Consider the following 26,076-nt stretch of genomic DNA (forward strand, 5'->3'; position numbering starts at 1 on the left):
AAAAAGATTAAAACAAGATTAACTATACCATATCAACTCCCAAATTATGTACTGTATGCTAAATTACAGTTCCCCATATCTGTTTATTCTAAAGGTGTATTTAAGATTTCTGTTTATAGAACTATATTAATATCAGTAAACCAATTTGTATTTTAAATCTCAAATAAGGTACAACAATGGCTGAATGAAAGAATGGAATAAAAGAAAACAGTGTACTATGCATTAAAATTAACAGCACTTCAAACTCAATGAAAGGTTTCCCTTTCTCTACAATCTTTTCCATGTTTTCAGTTATCTACAAAACAATAATTCAAATACTGACAAAATATTCATAGTGAACAGGTTCGTACCGGCATCTGTGTGTATAATATAAACAGCCTCAATTTTAAAATTTAATCAATTTTAGCAGCAGTTTCTATTCCTATTAATCTAGGGTTACATTTTGAAAAAGCACCTAAGTCACTGAGTTGACTCTGAAAATTGTACTCCTAATCTGTTTGTTTCATTTATTCACTTATTGCAGTCTTTTAGAGGTGATCCGTATAAATTTTAAAATCACAATTTATCTGCAAATGATGCTCCACTCCATTGCACCACAAAACATGAGATTTTCTACTATTTTAAAAAGGCACAGCCCTGGAAGATTTTATTAAAAGTATTTTGTCAGTCAGACCAGGAAAAAGGTGTTTATGATCTACTGAAGACATCCAAGAAGGCTGCAGAAGCTACTTCGATTTTCAGCATCGGCTGTCAAGCCACAGTTGGTAATTGCTTACAATCATGCATAAGAAACATATTGCTCGTCAAATGCAGAGTCATTTGAAATAAGGCTTTCTGATGGTCTGATGATTGCTTTGATTCTACAATGACGTCTTCTTATTCTCACTGTTCTACTCAGTTAGCGAAGTAAAAAAGGTTGAATCATGAAACATAAGGAAAACTTTCTGCACACACTTGAGAAACTAATCCTGCATGACTTCAAACCTCTCCCTCTGCTATTTTTGTGAATTTTTTCACTCCAAACATTTGGGCCCTGGCAAGTCGTGAACACCTGTTCACTGCGATCACAGAAAAAGGAGAGCTATGACACACTGATAGCCTGCACCGCAGTTACCTGTGCATCACCGCACAATGTTTGATCAATGGAAGTGTGCAAGTCATGTGGTTAGTGGCCCCTTAAGGCAAACTGATTTAAAAGGAGAATACAAAGGACTGTCATATATTGAGATACAAGTGTCTTCAAACACCCGGGTGAAATCCTGGCACCAAATTCAATGGTAAAACTCCTACTGATTTCAAATGGGGCCAAGATTTCACCCATTTAGTGAAAACTAGACAATGGGCGACAACTGCACTAGCCAAATACATGTTTATTTGCCAACACGAAAGGTCAGCCAACTGAAGGATGATTAAAAAAGAATTAATTCCACACTGGGCAAACATGTATTATCTTCAGCTATGCCTTGACTTTTACTTATTTAAAGAGAATATATACAGAAAAAAAGAAAGTCAATTATTCTGCAACAATTAAGAGCCACATACTGAAAGTACCTATTGGCAGAGCTCTGACAGGTTTTCAGTAAATTTATGAGTCTCACTTTATGAGCGAACAGTTGCTGTGATGTTGTCCACAGGCTAGATTTACGGAGCTTCCCTTCTCCTTCCTTTACCAACAACATGAATGTTCTCAGTTTAGTCATTAGCAAAACTTCCAGTCTAGAGGGGGTATGGAATAAGAGAATCCAAGACCAGAGACCAGGCTGTGCAGATGAAGATACAGTTTGGTTCCTGAATTGGAATTAAAAACTCCATCACACTAGACAAAACTTCCACTGCTCTGAGTTTTCCCCAAATAAAATAAAAGCTATAGGTGATCTGAGAATTTAAGACAATCGTGGGGTACCTTAAAGGCAAAATTGAGGATCTGGCCCTCAAAGTTCAGATGTATTTGAGCTATCTATATAGAAAAATGCAGTCAGAATAAAAAAAACAGGGAAAAATATTATGTTCAGTTCTCCTAACTCAAACGCCAGGAAAGATGCATTTAAACTTAAATTGCATCCCTTCAAGTAGAGAGACTAAGCATAGAAAATTTCATTTAAAAAAAGTGAATGTCTCAGAAAATCATGATCACAGCGTAAGTCCATTCTTACTTATTCAGAAAGCGAAGTGTTTTGCAGCTTAAACTATAGTAGGTACTACCAGTGGTTGCTATAAACATGGAAAGATAACAGTCAACAGCACTCAGAGAATGAAAAGTTATCTACATTGAAAGACTCTCTCTCTAAATCCTGAAGTATTTTTAGTGTCACTAGCATGCTGAATTGGAACACAAATACTATATACTGGAACAATTTTCAATTAAAATTTGGAACTGTGTTGAGATAGACACAGAAAAATGCCCTTTTTGCTTTGTTTATAAAGTGATTTGAAGTTCAGTTCACAAACCTGGTTCAGCAAAGTTTCTCAGAGGATCGTCTCCCATTACCCAACCGTTATGAGCCAAGAAATGACAAGCTTTATCAGGCTGATGCATCAGAGATTCTTCCTCTTCCAAGGTCATCTCTTTAAATGGGTAAGTAAAGTATCTAGAGATTGCACAAATAGTTAATTTTAAAGTGCATTTTAGTTTGTCTTAATTTTTGAAGACAATTGAAATACCTCCTGCCTTATATCAACCAATAAGTTGCAAGACCGCCTAGCTTTTATTCATTGTAAAAAGTATCTGCTATTGCTAGAACATAAATGAAGGGCCGTTTTCTGTTTTGCAACATAGCTGGATAACTTGGGATGACAAGATAAGCTGCTGAAATGTGATAGTTCACTGATATTTTGAAGACTAAGGCCCACATTTTTAAAAGTATGGCTGTAAACACCTACAATGGAATTTAGGCTCCTAAATGCCTAACTCTCTTTTGAAAATTAGATTTAGACACCTAAATCAGTTACGGATTGCATCACTGAGCACAGCAAAGCCTGAATACCTTTCAAAAATCTGGGTTTAAGATCCCAATCCTGCAAACACTGATGCATATCCTTAATTTTAATGCATATAAATAGTTCCATTTAAGTTTTATTCCATATTCCAAATTATACTCAATAAGTAGGGATTTTGGGTCATCGTATCCTCTTTACTGAGTAGTGCACTGCTTCCACACTAGTGCAGAGATTCTAACAGCTCCACACAAAGGATCCCCTACGCATCCGATTTCCCTCAGGCTGCACTTCACACCCTTGCAAAACTCCACTATGCAGCTGACCTGGCAAGTGCAGCGTGGTATAATTTTTCCTGCTCCGTCAAGATGAGCGCTATATGAACACCATGCAAAATCCCTTGGATTTCAATAGAGTCCTGAACACTATACTGTGTTCTATAGTCTCATCTGATGATCACTTTTTTGGGGGTAGGATTTTATCCAAAATTCTTATCAAGTTCAGTCATTGCTAACAAAGTTGCTAACAAAGCATTATCAGTGTTTAGTCTTACTAAGTGACCATTTGTCCATCTGTGTGGGTAAGGGAGGAGGAGAAAGATAGGGAAAGAGTTGCAAAGGCTTACACTGTAGCTCAGAATGTGAAAATGAAATTTTGCAGGCCAGTAGTTCAAAACAGAAGATTTTAGTCTTAAAATTAGAGTAGCCATGAAGCCAACTACTATAAGGAAGGCATCCCATGTTATTATGATAAAAAGGTAAGCTTTATTTTGAAGTTTAGTTTTACTGAATTTTGCATTCACCTCACCAGAAATGTCTCTCCTCCACAGGCATAAGTGCAACTTACACAAGCAGTTTACAAAAGAAACACTAACCCTCGCTGAAGTAAAGCTGAAGCTCCAAATTCATACTTCCTCAATTAAAATAAGTTCCACATAGTTTGGTTTCTAAGATATAAGGCCTGATTCTTCTCTTCTTACACAGTTGTTACTCCACTGACCTAAGGAGCAGTTACTCCTAACTTATATCAGTGTAAAGGTCCAATCTTGCAAGGTGCTCAGCAGGACTGCTGAAGTTCATGTCAGTGATCAGTTCCTTATAGGACGTGGCCTTAAAGATGATAAGAATCAGGCCGATAATATTGTATGTAACATCAAATCTGGAAGTTCTAGTCAATCCAAGAAAGAAAATTTTTAAATGGGTTTTTGAGAGGAAGACAAAAGCATAATACCTGGTAACTAAAGGGTATTTTCTGCTAACAGGACCCTGTTTAGGACCATGGTCAGCCAGTCTCTCATAAACCACAGTCTCCAGAAGACAAGTGACTGCCTGGAAGTACATTAATATAAATGTTAGTTCAATAAAATAGAATAAATTATGATTTATAACAGAAAGCAAGAATTCAACATTTAAATGCAGCATTAATAAGACCTGCTCTTGATGGTAGTTAGTTTGCCGAAACTGCTCAGCATTTAATTCTTCAATTCTCTTTTGGAACCAGTTACAGCATTCTTGTATTGCAGCTGGCCCATTGCTAAACAAGAGAAAAACAGCAATTAAAAGCCATTAGGTTCAGATGTCATTATACACCTGTCTAAAGCTCCTAAATTTTAAAAATATATATATTTATAATCAAAGGTAACTCAAATATTGAGGAATGAAAATTCTAATTCCCTCCCCCACCCAGAACATACCACCATACTAGATTTTTCAGTTTAAAGTTAAGGTTCAGTTTCTCTTGTACAAACCCTATATTACAGTACCTATGTGGTATGAATGTTGCCAATGCAATATTCATGTCTACAGTACAGCCAAGTCGCTTATATTCAGGATCCTGAATTATTTGAAGATGTTGGTTTGGATCAGATTTAGTTTTCCTGTTACCTGAAGAAAAACATTTAACACAAAATGTTGTAGGGTGGAAGTTTAAAACCACACAGAATAAATCTTAAAAACAAAGAATACAGTTTTTGCTGTTCCAGTTTACCTAGAAACTGAAATATAGACAATAAGGGAGAAAAACCAGGTCTACTCAAGTTAATTGCAAAAACATCCATTGACTTCAGCCGGGTCAGGATTTTAGCTCAATTCTTAGATAAAGTAGTTTTTAAAGTACTTGCCAATTGTGCATACTGATGAAAGATACAAAAATAAAGTTTGTCAGAATTGATAGTGTTCAAGATGAATGCATGCTCAGAGGCAAACCAAACAGAACACCAAAAACCTCCCCCACACCAACAAAAACAAAACCCACTATACTCTGTGGGTTTCTTGCAATACTGTCCACTAACTACTACTAACCTGTCTCATATGTTGTACTATTTTAGATATTCTCCATATTACAATAAAAATATTTCAGCAGAATTATATATCTAATTTTCCATGGTCTAGCATGAATTAACTTTTTCAATTGCTACTTTTCTACCAAAACTTTTTTGTAGATGAATGAGCTGGGCAAACTACTGCCTTCAACACATCATCTAAGTTAAGACTTCCTACATTGTTTTTTCCTCCCTACCCCACTGTGTTTATCGTTTACATACAAGGTTTGCCCAACAGCAGATAAACATACTGAAGTATAAGGATTACTTATGTGTAACAGGCATGTTTTTACCTTGAGTCAGAAGGATTTTAAATTGCTGCACAGCTTTGTTAACATCTACTTGGAAAAATTCCCATAGTTTTATCTTGGGATAAATATCCTCCCAAATTATTTTACGGATACTCTGTAAAAAAGAAAGAAAAGTTACTTTTACAATACACAAGTCCTATAAAACTATTAAATGTTGACATTAAAAAATAAGCTCTTCAGGGCAGGAACTGTCTTCCTATATGTTTAAAAAACATCAGCACATTTTAGGCACTCCCACAGTATAGATAACTGAACATTTCTTCATCCAGTTTCACAGATTATTATTACAAAAGTGAAATGCTATGTTTCTCATTTACTTACATTCAGGTGATGGTCATTTTCAATTGAAGGAGGCAGCCCCTTATCTCTGTATTTCCCTTCAGCCACACTACAGCTTAAATGCCAGAGAGCCCTGTCCAAGATCCAGGCTGGTTTCAGGTGCGGAGAATTTACAAGATTATAACCACATTCTGGATGCTCCCTAATCCATTCGCTGTTAGCAGCTTATTTAAGAAGAGGGAAAAAAAACAGAATAATTAAACAAGTTGAATTATTTAACTTTTATACAAACATCTTAGGACCAAAACATTAGGATAGCACAGGAGGTAAAATCAGTTCCTTTTCCAATGGAAGGGTTTGACTTCAGCCAATACAGAATCAGGCCATGTGAAAGCTTGCATTCCACTAACATCTTTGATAGGACTATAGAAAGTCAGTAGACAAACAGGTATCACTTCTAGTATAGCAGAGAGAATTTTACATTTTTTGTTGCAAAACAACACACACTGGTTGCTGGGCATTATTTCTCTCCGAATAGCCCCTTAATATGTTTACGGTCAAGAATATCATTTCTCACCAAGTATGGTGCTAAAAATGGCCTAAAGATACAAGATGTTCCAAAGAAACAGAACCTTTCAGAGTAGTGATTTGGATGCCTGGGAGGGTAGAGGAGAGGTGAACCCAGAGTGGAGGATTTATATATGACCCTATGCTGTAAATAAACTGATCAGCCCACTGGACCAGATGTAGTGATGGGAAGGGAGGCAAATCATTGATCTTCATTACAAAGCCCTGATACGGAGTAATAAGCACATCCTTCCCTCTGGTGCATGCAGCAAGCTGAATGATGGTTCATGTAAGACCCCTTTTATCTTCACTCCTGTGGCAGCATAGAGAAAAATACTGATGTTTGTTTTAAATAAAATTAAAAATGAACACAATACAGAAATCAAGGAGCCCTGATCACAGAAACTGAGTGCAACTCACTGCACTATACACAAGGCTATGCCTGTAGTAATAGTGGGTACCCCTGAAGGGTGGAAGAGATTATAAATCACTGGGGGAATATGAAAGAAAAGAAAAGAAAGCATCTAACTCCCATTACTTCATTTCTCTTTCCTCATGGAAAAGTCCTAGATAGAGTTTAATAGAAAATTCTTATTTTCATGGGATCTTTTGAACTAGTCTATGTAATATAATAGAGCATTAGAACTGCTACAGAATGGCTCAACAACCAAACAAAAATGATCACTATTAAATTCCATGGGGTTTTTCTGGGAGCAATTTCATTCATCACTATTGGTTTCATCTCTGTATAATTCTTACTCGACTTTTAGATGTGCATTTTCTTAGCACTGAATTGTTTTAGCGGAGTCATGAGAGACTGAAGTAAAGCAAATGTGGTACTTAACTCAAAGAAAGAGGAAAAAAGGATTGTGTCAGTTACTATCCACAAGTAATTTCTAACCTTGGTAAAACAGCAGAATAAATATTAAGAAAGAGTCAAAAATCCCCTATATCACAACGGAACCACAAACAACATGGGCTGATTAATAAAAACTACCAACTGTTTTGGGGGGTTTGTTGAGGTTTTTTATGGGGGAGTGGAGGGGGATCTTTTTATATCAAAGGAAAAGAAACAGCACCGCTGCTCACCCTATAGTATGTATAGGTCTCTCTTGTTCAAAGTGACCTCTAACATTGCAGCTCAATATCATTTAGAATTTGGCTTTGACTGTTCGACCTTTATAAATATGGAACTCTGCCATCCACAACTAAAAGCAGCCTGCTCAACTGAAAGGAACAAAGCAACATTACCTTGGGCTTTTAAAAGCTTCACTTGTAAATATTTTGTATGGGGAATTATTCAACATGCATATGCTATCTCAGACATCTGTATGAAAAATATTTTTTTTCTTTAAAAAGCAAAGTTATCCTATTCTGCGTAGATGAGCAAAAAGCATGATAGATGCTTCTAAGAAAGACTTCTCCTTTGGCCTCAGAAATGGTTGATTGATTCCTTCCAACAAAATATAAGGCAGCAAAATGACAACTTTTCACTTGATTCTGAGAAACTGCCTTTCTAGCCTACCAGAGAGGAGATGAAAATATTTCTAATCATTGTGATAAAGGAATTGCTTTGAAGATTAATCCTCTCAATAATTGGAATTTAGTGAGAGAAACTTATTTCTGGAGAAACACTAGACACACAGCATTATGGTTGACAAAACTATTCTTGCTTTGTGAAATGCAACAGACTGAAAATATATGTATATCTGATTAGAGAAATTCACCGATGTAGGGATTTTCAGCAAATAATATATTCACCATAATATTAGCTTCATTTTAAAAAAGGAAGGAAGGAAGAAAAGAGGAAGAAAGAAGTTTACTAGCCCATTCTGTTGTGAAGATTAGTTTCAGAACTGAAATTAATGCAATGTTGTCTTTTTGAGTGTGCAGCCAGATGCACAAAAACAATAGCACTCAGACTTTTTCCCTTTCATCTCAAATAAGTGTTGACTCTGATGACTAGTTTGATTTACCACATAAATTTAAGTGCTACTGAAGACTTATTAAAATAGTTCTGGCTATAGGGAAATGGGAGAAATTTCCCTAAACTGTAATGCACATACACGCTGGGCAGAGAAAGAAGACAGAAGAGATAAGCAGGGCTGGTAGCTAGAGAATGGTACAGGAACTGTAGTTACAGATGTTAAAATATAGCAAATTCTCATCTGGTGTTGTGGGGACATTATAAGGCCCCAGCCCTGCAAACACACAAGAGCAGCATAACTTTACTCATGTTAGTAAAGTTACATACATGCATGAGAATTTGTAGACTCAGAGCCTAAGCTTTTAATCTATATTTGTAAAAAAGCTTATTGTAGCAAGAATACCAGACGAGGCCAGGGGTGTTTGTTGTCTGCAAGGCTAGCTAGCTCAAAAGAAATAAACTGCAAGTTTTGTTTGCTTTACACAGAGCTACATTTCATTTAAAGAAAGGATTGTGACACTAACATGTTTAATCATTTTATTGCTGATCCCATTATCAGACATTCAGTTGTTTGAGAGTATTGCATAAAACTAAGCTTTTTTTGAATATGCAAACGGCCAAATATTCTATCAAATTATTTTGATTAGTCAAATAATGATTAAGATACTTCCCAGAAGCGGCTTAGAATTAAAATATTCCAACTGAAATCTTTTTCACCACTTAAATAAAAAAAGAACCACCACCTATATTAGTTTATCAGCAGCAAACAAAAAATAAAATCATGGAACCTTTTAAAATGCATGTATATCTAACCAAGCAAAGTTTTTAATGGCTGTCCTCACTTGCCTCTTCTTGGCCTACCACTCCTACACTGCTTGCTATTATGACTTATGTTATGTCCAAACTTGGGTCCTGTTTTCCAAACACGTGTTCATGTGAATAGCTCTTACTCATGTGACTAAGAGTTTGCAGGCTTCAGCTCTTTCATTTTACAGCCATTGAAGTAGGGACCATCTATTATTTAGCTATAAAAATACCATAGGCCTAACTAATGGTACCATAGAAATATTACATACTGAACTGTATTTAGATATTAGACTCCTACAAAAAATAAAATATACAGAGTTGGTACCAAGGACACACATGACCTTTGGAAATGGGCACAGGAGTGGGTGTGTGGGGAAAGGGTTTTCCTTGGTACATTGTGGAAATGTACAGTCTTTCACGGGATCTGGGAGAATGTATATGGTAGAATTCATCTTACTCTTTTAAATAACCATCTTATTCCTAATCTGTTTTTGTTAATCATTGCTCATTGAGTCAAAGAAATGAATTTTAAAAGCATCTTTGATGTCTAAGTAAATAGCACTCCAACATCTGAAAGAATCAGAAGTTCCAAAAATAGAGGGGTACAGTGCGCTATGAGTAGCAGCTCTACAGAGTACATTATAAAAGAAACTGGAAGACTGAGAACATATGATCTATTTTCGCACTATTATGTGGAATAATTAGACTTAATTATTGGGATACAAAATTGATCCTGTTACTAATGTCAAGAACATATTCCTTTAACCTCTCTTCTTTTAAAAGTATTATATGGACCTGTTCCATACCTTCTCTTCCCATCAGCCCCATTCACGCCCACTACTGCTTTCCTTTCTTCCTCCCTCTAATAATAGTATCCTTAAGTTGGTGTTTTTTTTTTAAACAGTGAAGAACATCATACTTGTCACACAGTGTAATCCAGTGAATTTATGCCTGAGCAATGCCCTGCGGTATATATAATTACAGTTAGTATGAAAATATAGACATGCATATTGGTGTTCGATAGATACATTGTTTCTATGAGGATGTCCTTAGATTTTTGGTGCTTTAAGCACAGATAAAGAATTCTCATTTTGCCATCTTAATAGACAACTCTCCCTGACAGACACAAGAGATGCCTTAGACTTAAAGGGTTCAGAAGGCAGATAAAGAAGAAGAAGTTCCTTAAAAAGCCTTTTAAAAGGTCTATTCAGGAAAAAAAAATGGACTAGTGGAATAACCAGATTAGCTTTGACAGCATTACTGAGTTGGCAACAGAAAGCATCAAGATAGTGTAACAAAAATCATACCAGTATGATTGTAGACTACATCTGTTATACAAAGCATATTCCATTCATTTTTCATTTTTTCCACTAGGTTTCCTACACTGCTCCAAGTACACTTTTTGTTTGGGCTTGAAAAGTCAGGATTTACTTCTAACTGATCAGCCAGAGAGTAGCATGATCTAGATAATCCAAGTTTTTGCAATGGTGTAAAATGAATCATGTTGTAACCTACAAAAATGACAAGGAAACCATTTGTTAATACAAGAAAAATGTTACAATGAAGATGAGGAAATTCTATGATTATACCATTTATCACAGTATGTACTGAAAACAAAACTTTTCAAATAACTAAGAGAAGTTTTAGGGTAAGATTTAAACCATTCTCTATCCCCATCTCCTGTCCCCCATTTCAATCAAGTCTACAAAGCTTCACATCTATGTGAAACAAAAACAATCTAAAAATTTATATCACATTTTTAAAGGTGATTCCCAAATACTTGTCTTTCAAAGCAAATATTTTACTAATCAGACTGGTTTGCTCTATTATATGTTTAGCATTGAATTCAGTTTCATAACTATTTTCATAACTTAAACTGCAAACTAAAAAAAGATATATGAACGATGTAACACATACCAGTAGAACTTAACCAGTATAAATGTAAGCCGTGTCCCTTAAAAATGACCTTTACAGAGTATGTGGTTATTACCTGATTCTTTTGCAACTTTAAGACGATCTTCCCATTCCTCAAATGGTCCCAGACACTTAGCTAGGAATGTCTGGAGCGTAACACAGTCCAAATGCAATACATGATTATCAGCTCCAACACGCAAAATAGGGTCCACAACTATGTAACCTCCACCACTTTTCTCATTTCTAGAATAAATTGAGTCTATTAACCACTGGAAAAGCAAATGCCCATTGCACCAGCCATTTCTAACACCAGAAGCCAATCTATAATCTGGTAGTTTAAAATCATTCCATTTTAGCCACAAAACAGTTATCGATCTTTCAAACTCAGAGTTGTTCCCACCATTTCCCCAATTTATGGATGCATTTAGACTCAAATTTACTTCATGTTCTACCTGTGAAATTTACAACAAGGCCTTTTTCTGGAGAAAGGACATACAAAAGACCTCAGTCCTGCAGTTGGATCCATGCAAGTAGACCTTTAGGACTGTTTGAAGTCCCATGGATTTCAATGGGGCTTTGTGCAGATATGCGAATCAGCCTGCACGGACTGAAGTGAAGAATTGGGGTAAAAAAACAGTGACTGAACCTATGAGTTGCTGAGTATTCTTAACCCCCACATTGATTTAATTCAGCACCTTGAAGAACTGTGCCCGAGTCTTATTCTTGTGTAACACCAAGGCTAATGATTAAATGGGAAAAAAGTAAGAATGCAAGTTTTATTATAAAACTTTAAAAATCATGAATCAGAACAGCCACCATTGTTTTTGTAGGTACTCTGACTATAATCTACAAGAAATTCCTCTACTAAGCAATTTTTTAATAGAATGAACACGAGTATTCTCATAACCACGATGAGATAACTACTAGAGGAAGTATTGCTGATGGTGAAAATTATAAACTGGGATCAAAATTTTTCCTCTGATCACTGGTCCAGGCTGAGAACCCGGAAGATTTTTATGGTCCTGATCAGCCACAATGGTCCCAAAACTATCAGCTCTTAAACAATGGTAATAGGTGAGGTACAATACACTACAGATTGATTGATTGCATTAGACTTTATAAAAAAACTGAATTCTTATTACCATCTTACTTTTATTCTTACACTGTCTCAAGACCGCAAAAAAAAATCACTGAAAAGTTAGAGATGAATGGGTTATTACATAGGTTTTGAACATAATGGTTTCTAGCTCTGGTAGCAGCTATATGTCAGAACTGAGTGGAACAAAACATGAAGATATGTAAGAAAGACTACTTATTTTAATGTCTGATCTCTCACAACATTCCAAGTCTATTAATTAATTACCATTAGAATGCTGATGACTTTGAAACCTTGCAGGCATGGATTGCCTTTCCAAAATTCATAAACAAATAGAAGATTAAATTTGTTCTGAGTACTCCCCAAAGCACTGCAGCATCAAAAACCACATCTTGCAGCCTTTGTGGGCAGTCCTCTGCAGAAGCCAATGACTGCACTGAAATGGAAACTGAATTATCATCTTACACCTCATAGTTATCCTTCTAGGTCAAGACTGAGATACATGGAGTAGTGAGGGGAAGACTGCAGTTTTTCATATGTAAAAAGTTCCACTTACTCATGACTGAAATAATACTGGTATGATCCAGAAATTTGGAGATCCAGTTTACAATATTTGTCAGAATCATCTTCTCTTCCTGTTGGGTTGTGCCATGATAGTGCCCTGAACTTGCGGCGATTGAATAATTCTCCAGAAGCTGGGTAATTAGTGTACACTGTAACATGCTTGCCTTGTAATGTTGGGCCCAGTCGGAATTGCAGTTCAAAACCTCAACAGAAAAGAGAATGGGTTTAAAAAAATAATCTCATTTATTAAAATTAAAGACTAAATCTTTGGTTTATTATTGTGATTTACAATATGAAGATTTTAAGTTAATAGATGTACTGTACTGTAATTCTAAATAGGTATATTGGGTGTAAAGTTAAGAGAATGTTTTTATTTTACTGGCATTTCTCATCAACAGATAATGATGCTATAATAATTATTTCTACTTCTCTGCTAGTGTTACCATTCAAAACCAACCAGAACCCTGAAATAGGAAATGGGAAACTAATTATGTATCCCTCTTCAGAGCACTTTATTTCTATTTCTGTTCAAATACAATACAGTAACTAAAAATGCCTGGAAAAAGTTATTTATTGCAGTTTTAGAAGAATTGTGAGGTGACAGGAGTATTACTATCTAAACAGTCACCTCATTTTTAATACATAATATATAGAGATGGTACACATTTTTTATTTAATTTAAATGTCAACTTAAAACCCATATTTTACCTATTTTTGTTATGTGTAACACCCAATTACTATATCACTATAATTAACACATGGGGGGGAAAAGACTATAAATGACACTATAGTTGACATAGTGGGGAAGAATGCTATTTTTCTCTAGTCTGTTTCTCTTTGTGCACTTGGAAACATTTGCTGTCTAGTCAGTTTCTCATATTTATCTGAATCTTTCACATAGCCCTGGTCTACATGGGGTGGGGGGAGAGGGGAAATCGATCTAAGTTACGCAACTTCAGCTAAGTTAATAACGTAGCTGAAGTCGACGTACTTAGATTGACTTACCGTGGTGTCTTCACCGCGGTGAGTCGACGGCTGCCGCACCCCCTGTTGACTCTGCCTGCGCCTCTCGCGGCGCTTGAGTACAGGAGTAGATGGGAGAGCGCTCGCGGATCGATTTATCACATCTAAACTAAATGCGATAAATCGATCCCCGCTGGATCGATCGCTGCCCACCGATCCGGCGGGTAGTGAAGACATACCCATAGCAACAGAGAAAGAAAATAATTCTCAAAAATAAAAGCACAACAGGAAAATATGACTCTCAAACCACATACACTGGCACAGGAACTTGGGAATATGTAGCACCTGAATTTACTTTCTATCATTTTTTTTTTTAAACTGACGAGGTTCTAAGTGGACACTCATTTTTTTAAATTTAATTGAATTGGGAAGATAGGTATTTGTGAAAAACAGAAGATCAAACTTGAAAATGAAAATATTTTACTTTAGGTATTTTTACATTTCATGGAATGTTCAATTAAACAAATCCAAAAACCTTTACATTTTTTGAAGATATAAATGAAGTTACAGACTGAGGCCCCACTCCTGCAATTTACAGCTTGGACAGCTATATTTGCATGGACCCCACTGACTTCCATGGGACTCTGCCTGGGTGCAGCGCTCATCCACAAATTGTAAACTGCAAGATTGACGCCTTAATACCCTAAAACGGAAACATGTGTCCCCCAATCCTAAAATCTAATCCACTCAGGTGAACACTTGTCCACATGGAATTTCATTTAAGCCAACAGGTCTCACTGCAAGTATGTGCCTGAATGAATCGGATTGTAGTATCAGGGCCTTAAAAGCCTGGTCTGCTCATGTGAGTAAAATTGGACAGATACTTAAGCGCTTGCAAGGCAACAACCATTACTGATTGAGGCCTCAACCTTGCAACTGCCTACACCCACACACAGCCATGCACCCTGCAGGGCCACAGTGACTTCCATGGACAGTCAATTGCAGGATCAGAATCTTGGAATCCATGACTTTTTTACCCATTCTTCACTTAAAAAGCAAAATACTCTTGGTTGTCTTGTCTTCCTAGTAAGGAAGTTCTACATGTAGTCTAAAGAATAGATAAACCAACCATGTATTAGAAAAAGAGTTTAAAATTGTGCTGTAACATGTAAAAAAGTTAAACAGCTGAATACGCTATCCCGATTGAATAAAAAAGTTGCTCAACGAATGGAATTGTGCTAGCACGACCAAATATCAGATTCCAGCTATCCAAAGACATTTAAATAGCCCATGCCAATGAAGTTTATAGTACGTTACTTACCCTATCATCCACTAAACATAAAAGAGAAATAAAAAAACCCACCCTCCAAGCACATAATAGTGCAAAGGCTTAAAAAAAGTTTCAGGATTTGGGTACCTATCAATTAAAAACCTAGCTAACTTGGTTGCAAAAATTGCACACAAAAAAATCACTCTTAGGGCTTGTCTACACTGGCATTTTACAGTGCTGCAACTTTCTTGCTCAGGGGTGTAGAAAAACACCCCCCTGAGCGCTGCAAGTTTCAGTGCAGTAAAGTGCCGCTGTAGACAGTGCACCAGCACTAAGAGCTGCGCTCGCAGCACTGGTAGCTATTCCCCTCATAGAGGTGGTTTTTTATAGTGCTGGGAGAGCTGCCACGGCAGTGCTTTAACATTGCTAGTGAAGACGTGCCCTCAAAAAGTTCAGGCAATTTCTCCCCACTATAGTCTTGACATTTCCTTATTGAGTCTGCTAAAATTAGATCAGGCTACAGGGTTATATGCCTTAGATATCTTATTCCCTATAGTAACAGTACTGATACCAGGAATGCTTTGCCTAAATTAGCTAGTTGAGGGAGAGAGTAGCTATCAATTTAGGCAATTTGAAATGTATGGTTTTCAAATATTTAGCAGCCTCCAAACAAAGCTTACATAGCCTGAAGAAAAGTTAATAAGGAGGTCAGAACTGACTCTGCACTTTGTTCGTTAATGATAAAAGTTTCTGGTAAATTCACATACTAATCATTCAGCAAATTCTGAAATCAAAGTATTTAAGCAGACTTCTAGTTTTAGAGAAGGGTAAAAAAGGTTGGGCTGTTCTGAAAGTATTTTGAAAGTACCGTAAATTCATAAATCAACCATTCTTGGACAATATTTTTTAAATCTTCCTGGTGAAAGTTAAAACTTTTACGGTTGCCCCTTAAAAAAATGTATGCAAGAAAGAATAAAGATATCAGATAACATTTTCATCTTGAACAGTTTATGGGCTGAGATTGCTGACCAAGAGGATACTGGTCCAAATATACCTTTCACTAACAGGTTGATGGGTATACTTAAAAATAAAAATAGTTCCAAGTATTTACAAACATGAGAAATAATTGCAAATTACAGCATTGCTGAAATACATTTAGCACACAAACATGTTTTTCCAAATCTTACCTGTAACCCAAAAAAAGTACTGACAACATCAATATAGTTCATATACCTACGACTAAGATATGGGATTTGTACATAACAGATTTAGTACTACACAAAAAAAGTTGGATTGCAAAGAGTTTTATAAATAGCAAAGACAGGGACTGAAGCAGCAATGGATATGGGAGTGCTATAGTTATACCATCCTTCAGGTATTGTCTTAAACTAGGCTCATATTTAACTGGAATAGTGATTTTGCTTTTTTTATACAATTTGCCTTTTGGCCTGAAAGTGTTTTATAACCCACATTGATCCATAGTTGTGGTCACTAAAGCTATCACCATACAAACAATCAACAACATAAAAAGAGCACTGCAATAGCAGAGGACAGCAACTAACCTGAACACACTGTGAGTGTGTGAGAGAGATGATGGGTGAGGGAAAAAACAACAGCTCTCCACGATCGTTTTAATGAATGAATTTCAGTGGTCTCTTACCTACCCTCTGCCTAGACTCTCGCTTCAGTTATGAACAGCGCTGCGCAGAGCAGCCCCGTTACATGTCAGCACTGACCTTGCTCAAGCCTGAAGAGGGTCTTCTCCAGCTTTTCCATGGCGCTGAGAAGCAGAACTCGAATCTGGTTACTGGGGGGCATTTTTGCTGCCTGGCGACTTGCCCTCTTTCAAGGGGGGACACTTAGTGTCGGAAATACAGGCGCGACCCCTACAAAAACAAACAACCCCCCCACAAGTCAACAGCCAGGAAAACAGGAAGGAGTCCCAGCCCCGCGGAAGCCAGACTTACATTGCCCCAGCCTGCAGAGCGCCCGCGGGGAGGCAGCCCCGGGAGCTGGGAGTCCAGTCCCGCCGCGCAGGGCCGAGCCGCAGGCAGACAGCGGCGGCCGGGGGACGCGCAGGCGGAGGGGCGGCTGCGCCTGTCAGTCTCCCCGAACAATGCGCCCTGGGCCCGCGGGGGCGGGGGCGCAGCCTGGCAGCGCGTCCCCCCCCAGGGGCTATATAAATAGCTGCCGGGCGCGGGGCTACTCACGGCGGCTGCTCCGCGCCAAGAGCCTGGCCAGGTGGAGGCACCAGGGGCTTCTCCGGCGGCTACGGGCCGGGCGGATATTCACCTCCCCGGCAGCGGCACGCACCGCCCAGCGCCGCCCGCCTCCCGACAACTTTATTGGTTCCGCCGCGGCCTGACGCTGACTGGGCGAGGGGGCGGCGGAGCTCCCGCGAGAGGCCAGGAGCAGCGGCTGGAGGAGAGGGGGTTGCGCGGGGCAGGGGTGGCTGGAGCGCTGCTGGCATGTGCAAGGGAGAATTTTAAAGGCTGCGCACTCAGCTACTGTATTTATTTAAAAGCAAAGGCCTGTGGCGGTCCTGACAGCGCCCAGCAGTTCGGCAGGGAGGAGAGCTCCCCGGTCAAGCCCCCAGGTCAAGCCAGGGCCCTTCAGCTTCCACTCACCGCTCCCGGAGAAGTTACCCCAACCCTACAGTTCTAGTCATCTGCCTGCCCTGGCCGCTGTACCCATTCCACGTTTCTGTCTTCTTCCACCCTGCGTAATCCCCTCCAAGCCCCCTGTACCCTAACAGCTTTCAGAGATCGGGGGCAGGTAGTTTTACTGTTGTTCAGTTTTTCGAAGGAATACTTCGCTGCTAACTGCTGCGGTGGCACTGAATTTAACATACCGTTCTAGCTGTAAGCATAATATGCTAATTAATGCACTCACCACAGATTATGGAGGAGATGTGATTAAAGAAACGTTTCTGGTAATATTATCTGTCCGTTGTAATAGCAAAATGGACACATTTAAATTGACAGTTTTTTTTAAACCTGTTTCAAAACCACATGACACAGAGTTGTCTCTTACCAAGGGCCTAATCATTCAATGGTCTGTGCACCACCAGTTCTCCACAAGCTCTTTCAGCAGAAAAAGGGGCATTATACAATACGTACAGATAAGATGACAGTGGAAAGAAGCTGTGGTAAATAGTCACAGTGCGCCATGCTTCCAGTGGACAAAACCATCCATAGGTTCCAATTCTTCTGCTATACTCTACCGTAAAAAGGTGATATGTCAGCTGGTGTATATACCACCAATGAATAAGATTAAAGTATAAGGATAAATATTGAGCCAAAAAGTAAGGAAGGAAAGAAACCTTAAAATGTCTATTACATGTACAATACATAGTCTTTCCTTTGGAAACTGCACAACTCTTCTTCTGTGAAGGCAATTACTCTACAGTATTATGATCTGTATATCTCTTCAGTTTCTTGGTTTTTTTATGAAGAATACTGTAATCTGAAATATGGTCACCTAGCCTCTCTGACCACTGCCTTAGCAGCCTAATATTGCAACAACAAAATAGAACAGTTGCTACAAGCATCTCACCACTGATCCATCATTAACTGACACCACCAAAAAGGTCAATCTTGCAGCTAGGGAAGGTCAGTCTATTTTCATTGCCTAGGACTATAAAAAAATCCTACTTCTCAATTTACAGTCCCTGTCTGACTGTTTATTGCTTTTTATGTTTGCACAGGCAGCATATTGCTGAGTGAAGTGAGCAATAAGAAAAAAGCTAGTGAGAGTAGAAAATTTAGATATTTGTTGAAAGGTTTCTTCCTCTTCTTCTACAGTCACTGTGTACCTCACAGACACACAAAGCGGCAGAACAATCAACTGTTCTTGTAGTAATTAAAGCAGTTAGAGTGGTGTATGCATGCTTTCACCACTACAGGAAAGTAAAGGTTTCTCTGTTGGGAGAGAGAGTGTAAATAAGCATATTTTTAGAATTCATTCACATTTTTAATTCCATTATTCAAATGTTTATTTTTGTAACAAACTAAAAACTGGTATCCTATTAGTTAAATATATTTATCTTTTAACTTTTCTCCTAAAGTTCACAAAGACTCCTGAGTTTGTACACCATATTTAATATTTTTTCCTTTTTTTTAAAGTCTCTTAAAAAGCTTTTAAATTATGAATGTATTTTAAAGATTTTATTAATTTATAAAACCACTATTAGAGCAACTTTTTTCCATTGATAAGCACCCCTAAAAGAGCAGAAGGAATTCATGCAAGAGGATAGGAGAAACATTTTGAATCCTAAAAAAGATTAAGACATAAGCAGATAACATTTGTGGTGGAATCTCCTTCCTTAGAGGTTTTTAAGGTCAGGATTGACAAAGTCCTGGCTGGGATGATTTATTTGGGGATTGGTCCTTCTTTGAGCAGGGGGTTGGACTAGATGACCTCCCGAGATCCCTTCTAACCCTGATATTCTATGATTTCAAACACATTTTTCAAATTGAAAAAATCTTAGTAATACAGCATCTGGAAAGATATACTGACGGAGAAACTACCCTGTTCATCTAGCGCATTTTCAGTGAATGAGAGAAGGCAAAGCAGCTAGCCATTACTGGACATACAGCAAAAGTCATTGTGGGTCTGATTCTGCAAAATGACAAGCATCTTCTGAAAGGTGATGACCATCCTCAAATTCCAAAATCCATTTTGCAAGATTGGCCCCCATAGTCCACATCCGTAATACATTTAAAATAAAATCCAAATATAAAGTGGAAGTTACTTAATGCAAGATTCCAGTGATTGTAATCTTACATGAATACTACAGAACCAGATTCTTCCCTTGGGTACACCTTTTGTCACATTAGAAGTCAACAGGAATTGCTGGGGAAGATTTTTCCAAGCCTGTACGGGGTTTAGGACTATAAATCTTGACCTCTCTGACATCTCCCAGTGCATGTCTAATAGTTGAAGTTCAATGTGGCTAAAATAGCACTCTCACCAAATATACCCCCCCAACCTCCCCGCTACCTCATCATGAGCATCATGACTGTCACTCAGGCCCATAACCTAGGTGTCCTCTTTGGCACGGACCTGTCTGCAAGTTCTCATATCCAGACTATGTCTAACTCTTGCAGATTCATAGTGTTATACCAATAAAATAAAAAGCAGCAGGATCTTATTAAAGGGGAAAAGGCAAAATACCACATTTATTGTGAATACAGAAAGAATCCATAGTAAGCAGTTATAGCTATAACATTTCATTCAATCTCATATTTATTCACACATTCATTCATACAAAAACACACACAGACACAGAGGTTCTGCAAGGTTGTTATCATAGTTACCAGCCTTAGAGTTGCTCATGCCAAGCCACTGGTCAGGTGGTCTGGACATGAGGAGGGAGCAGGGCCTTGTCAGATACTCATCTGATGCTCCTGGAAGTTGGTTTGCAGAATCAGACCCCAAAGTTCTCACTTTCCAGAGTCCATTTTTATAGGAATTTCTTCCTATGCCAGTCTATGGGAATTGCTTCATCATGCTGTTGCTGAATCAATCAGCAGATGGCACATTCTTGATGGCTCCGTGCTGCTAGATGTTATCCTGTTCTTTGGTTCTCCCATTCTTGAGGCTGTTGGGTGGATTCCAGTCTGCCCTCTGGGGGTCCTCTGGTTATTTCCACTTGACGCCTTCTTCAGCCGATGGACACTGGATTCTTAGGCTGGCACCTCCCTGATCATTCAGTTATTATCCACACCAAGCATCCATCCACATACATCCTCTATCTCTATTTTAATCACAAATGTTAACAAAGCGAGATGAATACAACAAAAGGGCGGGGAGTCTCTGGGTGCTGTTTCTATTGTTACAGAGTATTGCTTTGAGTCTCTCTCTCTGTGAGTAGTTGTTGTTACAAAGAATTGCTTTGAGAACAGACTCTGTCTTAGAATGTACTAACACAATTAGCAGTTTGCAAGTTTCACACATAGAGGGAGAGAAACAGTACCAAAAACCAAGAGACCTCTTAATTAGTAATACCCTGGAATTTAAACTATGGGGAATTTAAACTATGGGGAATCAAACTCATCTGTGATTTTAATACAGAACTTCTTTAATATGATCCAACAATAGGTGCCGACTCCGTGGGTGCTCGGGTGCTGGAGCACCCACAGGGAAAAATTAGCGGGTGCTCTGCACCCACCAGCAGTCAAGCTCCCTGCCCCACCACACCTCATCTCCTCCTCCTCCCCTGAGCATGCCGTGTCCCCGCTCCTCAGCCTGCCTCCCAGCACTTGCCACCACCAAACAGCTGTAGCAAGCTCCAGAAGGGAGGGGGGAGGAGCGGGAACATAGCACACTCAGGGGAAGAGGTGGGGCCAGGGCAGGGATTTGGGGAAGGGGTTGGAATGGGAGCAGGAGGGGTCCAGGCAGGGTGGGGCTGGGGGGGAGCGGTCGAGCACCCACCGGCGCCAATGGAAGTCGGCGCCTATGTGCAGATTCTTTTTGTATTGCATCTGTAAGAGAAGAAGATTTCCTATCCATCGACACAGCTAAAGCTCTTGTTCAGGCTCTCATCAGCTTGTGTCTTGATTACTGCAACATCTTTCCCTCTGGCCTTGATAAATATAATCTTCCCCTGCTCATACACATTCAGAATGCTTCTGCAAAGATCATTCTTCTGAGCGATTGCTTTGACCATATCACACCCCTGTCTGCATCTGTCCACTGGCTCCCTCTTCTCTACCATATCAAACATTTTTGACCTATCCCCATCCTACCTATCATCAGTCCTTCAATATAGAAAGGTTGACTTATGTTTCTGATTGGCTCATGATGCAATTCTCCATCACCTACTTATTAAATTTTCAAACAAGCATTTGTGCTCTCTCTCTCTCTCCCGCTGTGTTTCATGTTTGGGAGGTACTCCCTGTAACCATCTGTAAAACCACTTTATTGTTCTCTTTCAGATCCCTCCTTAAAACTCCTTTACCATGATGCCCACAACTGTTATGATGCTGGAGTATTGAGTCCACGAATATGGTCAACGAATATGGTCTCTTTTTTCTCTGTGTACCCCCAGTAGTCTGTATCTCAGCTTATATTTGCATTTTTCTGATCTTTAGGGAAGGAACTCTGTTTGGGTTTGTATGATATCTAGTACAGTGGGATCCTGATGCATGATTAGGGCTCTTAGGTGTTGTAATAATACAAATTAATAAATCTACAGGATTTGTTCTCCTAAATCCCTTAGGCCAGTGGCTCTCAACCTTTCCAGATTACAGTACCCCTCTCAGGAGTCTAATTTGTCCTGCATACAACACTCCTCACTTAAAAACTACTTTCTTACAAAATCAGACATAAAAATGCAAAAGTGTCTCAGCACTTGTTACTGAAAACTTGCTTACTTTTTCCATTTATTCCAATAGGAATATAAATATTGTACTTATATTTCACTGTGTAGTATATCAAGCAGTATAGACAAGTCATTGTCAACATGAAATTTTAGTTTTAGTGACTTCGCTAGTGCTTTTTATGTAGCCTGTTGTAAAACTATACATACTCCCAGTTGAGAGCCACTGCCGTGGGCTATTAGAAAATCTCCCTTGCATGCTTGTATCTAAAGACATTATTTGGCCTTCAGTGTCCAGGTTACCATGAGAATTAGGCGAAAATGAAATCCTTTTGTGGAGTCTATGTAGACTCACATTGCATGTAATTTGACTTATTTTGATACATGCTACTAGTTAATCAGTGTTAAGACATATTCCCTTGAAACCTTTCACAGCATCTACAGGATGTAGTCTTTCAACATACTTTGCTAACCAACATATCTAGTGTTTCTCCTGGTGTCAACCATAGCAGCTTCTGCATGCCACACACACACACCCTGACTAGTTTACAACATTTGGGGGGGCAAGGGTCTCAAAGTTTCCTTTGCCTTTATTGAGCACCTAGAACATAGTACCTTCACTGTTAATCTCTGCTGGGATTATCCCTTAGCATTGCAGTAAACACTTCCAATCCTATAGAAATCAAGCTTATTTAGCATACAAAATAAAGGGAAAATAAAAATTAAGCTTTATATTAATATAGGGTAGTCTAAAATGGTGAAAAATTTAGCTAACTAGGCTGGATCTTTTAATTACAGCACATTGATATGGTAGCTTTTGAAGTGTATAAGCTAAATCCCATTGCTCGCTCGCACACGCTCTCTCTCTCATGTACCTGTGTATGTGAGACAGAGGGTTGTATGCTATGGCAGATTTGGTCATGTGTACATAACAAATAAAGTCACCTGAACCACATTTGCTATGTCATTTTCATTCTCCTGATCAGCCTCCTGTCTCATGGCTTCCTCTCAGATGAAGACTGTGTAATGTCTTGGTCCTTTGGCCAGGTCACTAAGTTCCTCCATTCCAGAGATACCACAGTCCTTCCAGAGAAGCTGCCTGGCTGATATCTCCAATGCCCTGTGCCACTACCCAGGGGCTGGTAGGGGGAACACAGACCCATCCTTTACACTGGGTTCCTACCCTGGATCCCAAGCCTGTACTATCTTAGCATTTGCTGCTATTCACCTGGATATCTTCCTACATAACTAGCTCCCCTTCCTTTTTAGGTTTGTTATTCCACTCACCTACCTCTTAAGAAAAAGAGACAGACTCCTCTCCTAAAACCCCCACTACTGGTGGCTCCTGGGCTTTATACAGGCACTGTCTGTTTCTGTGCAGCTCAGCCTGTTTCTAATTAGTGGCCTCCTTGTAGCCTCTATCTCTCCCCAGCTGGCTGCTTAATTGGTTAATTAGGCCTGCCTGACCTCATGTACCCTTTCAGGAATACACCCCATCACACTTAGGCACATTTAATATGGGATTTACTATTTCAAGAAATAGGCATTTGATTTACTTATTTGAAACTAGTTTTAAAAGAATTTCAGTATTTATCTAAAGTACAGTGAAACAGAAGTGGTGTCTCAGGGCACTCTCCATAGAACAGAACCTTCATACTTGAGTTGCTTCAAATCACTTTACAAACTAATGAGTTAGATTCCAGCAGTGCAGTGTCTGAAAGCAAACACTGCCATCATTAGACAGTCATTTGTTCAGTGAAAGTTCACAAATAGCCTTTAGACAGAACCTACAATTGAGAAAGACATCATTGGCCAGAAGAAAGAAAAGGAGTACTTGTGGCACCTTAGAGACTAACAAATTTATTTGAGCATAAACTGTAGCTCACGAAAGCTTATGCTCAAATAAATTTGTTAGTCTCTAAGGTGTCACAAGTACTCCTTTTCTTTTTGTGGATAAAGGCTAACAGCTACTACTCTGAAACCTATCATTGTCCAGGACACCAGGGTTATGCCCTCTAGCCTATACTGTTCTAAAAGGGTCACAAAGATCTTCAGCTTCCTTCTAAACAGCTAGGTAGATTATATAGTCAGGTAGGCACAATTAATAATGCAGGCAAGGAGTCATGGTTTGATGGCGTAAAAAAGCCATTTAGGGGAGCTACAACAACACTGCATACATTTAGGTGAGTTATCAGATGATACATAGAGATCTGGATCCTGACTGATGGTATGCTAATACAAGTAAGAGCCTTTTACTCTGGGCACCTGACAATAGCTCTTTGACCTTTGAAATCTGAACCTTACAAGTGGTTAGAAACATTTAGATCAAAGCGGCTTTTTGTAACCCCAGCTCTGCCATTGTTTGTGTGGCTTTGGGCAAGTCATGCTACCTGTTTGCTTCAGTTTCTCTATATAAAATCTGGATGAGAATAATTACTTCACAAGGAAGTTGGGAGTTTAATTAGGTTATGGTTGTTCAGCTTTGGTCATGTAATGAGTAAATACTAAGTATAATTATTATAGTTTTCAGCACATTTGCTGAAGACATATTTGTTTGAGCTTCAGCTGACAGCATCAGTTTGACTAATTTTGCTATGATATTCTTAGGGGAATGTGGTGGGATGGCAAACAGAGTTTTAAAAAGTGTGGGTTGATACCTTTTAAAATATATCCATGATATTCTTACCTGCACAATTTAACTTAATGAAAAAGTGTAAAAATGCCAAAAAAAAATCCTGTTTTCTTTCTTATTTACATATCATACAGCACCAGTTTTCACGTACAAAGTGAAATATGGTATTTTGATGTAATATGTTCAGGGCCTCTCCCAGAATTTCTGCTCTTTTGGTTCCTATGCATACTTGTCAGATATGCCAATCCTTGCGATTTTTTAAAAGCCCTGTTTTGGAAGGAATTCAGGTATTACTTCACTACACTGAATTGTACTTTAGCCATATGAACTTCTTCCTCCAAAAGAAATGTTGAAAATATGCCAGTGATTCTTGTAGCTTTGCCATCACATTTCTACAAGAGCCTTAGGATCACTGAGCCAATTTATGGTAAAAACATAGTGAAAAAAATGGCTAATAAAAATAGAAGATCCTTTAATTCAATCTGTGTAGCTCTTAATGGAATTCACAAGCTAAATAATTAAATAGTCCTGCTACTATTCTATCCTATGGACAAATGATTGTTCACCAGAAAGTACAACATGTGCAGGTAGGGGCAAAATCTGCCCTGATATATGACATTCTGCCCGACTGAAGTCAATGAGGTTATAGAGGGTGTCAATGCAGGCGGAATTCAGACCATAATATTTTGAACAGTCTATCTACAGGGTGCCAAAAATGGGACATTGCATATGTTGTAGTGGGAGAGTAGGCTGTACATCGTTAAGAATGTAACTAGCTTTAAATTATAAACTTTTGGGGTGCAGGGATCGCTGTAGGCGAAGGCTGCATTGCCAGGTACTGAGCACCAGAGTGTGTGCTGCAGTAAACTGAGTACAAGGGTGTGATCAGTCGGTCTCCCCTGAAGTGCCGCTTAAGTGGGTTTCAGGAAGCTGGGATACAATGTTGTATGAATTGCCCCAGAAGGGAGGGGGACTGGTTGGTGTGCCCCAGGGTGCACCAATGATGTCCTCTATGGGAGGGAGACTCATTGATTTTATAAAAGGGAAACATGAGAAGGTTCAAAAAACAGTGGCAAAAGATGGATGGAATAAGGGTATGAGTATGATGGACAGTGTGTTGTGGTGGTCTGGTAAGACAAAAGGAAGATTAGAGAAGGGGATTGTAATAACG

The 26,076-nt window shown here is 38.7% G+C and overlaps 1 protein-coding gene across 2 annotated transcripts in view; it reads right to left on the reverse strand.

Moving 5' to 3' along the window:
- Window positions 1-17,291, reverse strand: part of AGL (amylo-alpha-1,6-glucosidase and 4-alpha-glucanotransferase) — a 56,067-nt gene extending 38,776 nt beyond the window's left edge. The window contains exons 1-11 of one of the 2 annotated variants that reach the window (XM_084635747.1): window positions 17,163-17,291; window positions 16,689-16,838; window positions 12,712-12,922; window positions 11,136-11,302; window positions 10,453-10,656; window positions 5,887-6,068; window positions 5,548-5,659; window positions 4,697-4,817; window positions 4,365-4,467; window positions 4,165-4,262; window positions 2,449-2,588 (exon numbers count right to left, since the gene is read on the reverse strand). In XM_084635747.1, coding sequence (XP_084491873.1) covers window positions 2,449-2,588; window positions 4,165-4,262; window positions 4,365-4,467; window positions 4,697-4,817; window positions 5,548-5,659; window positions 5,887-6,068; window positions 10,453-10,656; window positions 11,136-11,302; window positions 12,712-12,922; window positions 16,689-16,770 — 1,420 coding nt within the window. In that variant the 5' untranslated portion in view covers window positions 16,771-16,838; window positions 17,163-17,291. Of the gene's footprint in view, window positions 1-2,448; window positions 2,589-4,164; window positions 4,263-4,364; window positions 4,468-4,696; window positions 4,818-5,547; window positions 5,660-5,886; window positions 6,069-10,452; window positions 10,657-11,135; window positions 11,303-12,711; window positions 12,923-16,688; window positions 16,839-16,919; window positions 17,021-17,162 lie in introns of those variants that run through there. The other variant, XM_084635748.1, reaches the window with a different exon arrangement.
- Between the last annotated feature and the right edge of the window lie 8,785 nt (window positions 17,292-26,076).

The sequence above is a fragment of the Lepidochelys olivacea genome, assembly GCF_965140295.1.
Source record: "Lepidochelys olivacea isolate rLepOli2 genome assembly, chromosome: 8".
NCBI classification, from domain to species: domain Eukaryota; kingdom Metazoa; phylum Chordata; order Testudines; family Cheloniidae; genus Lepidochelys; species Lepidochelys olivacea.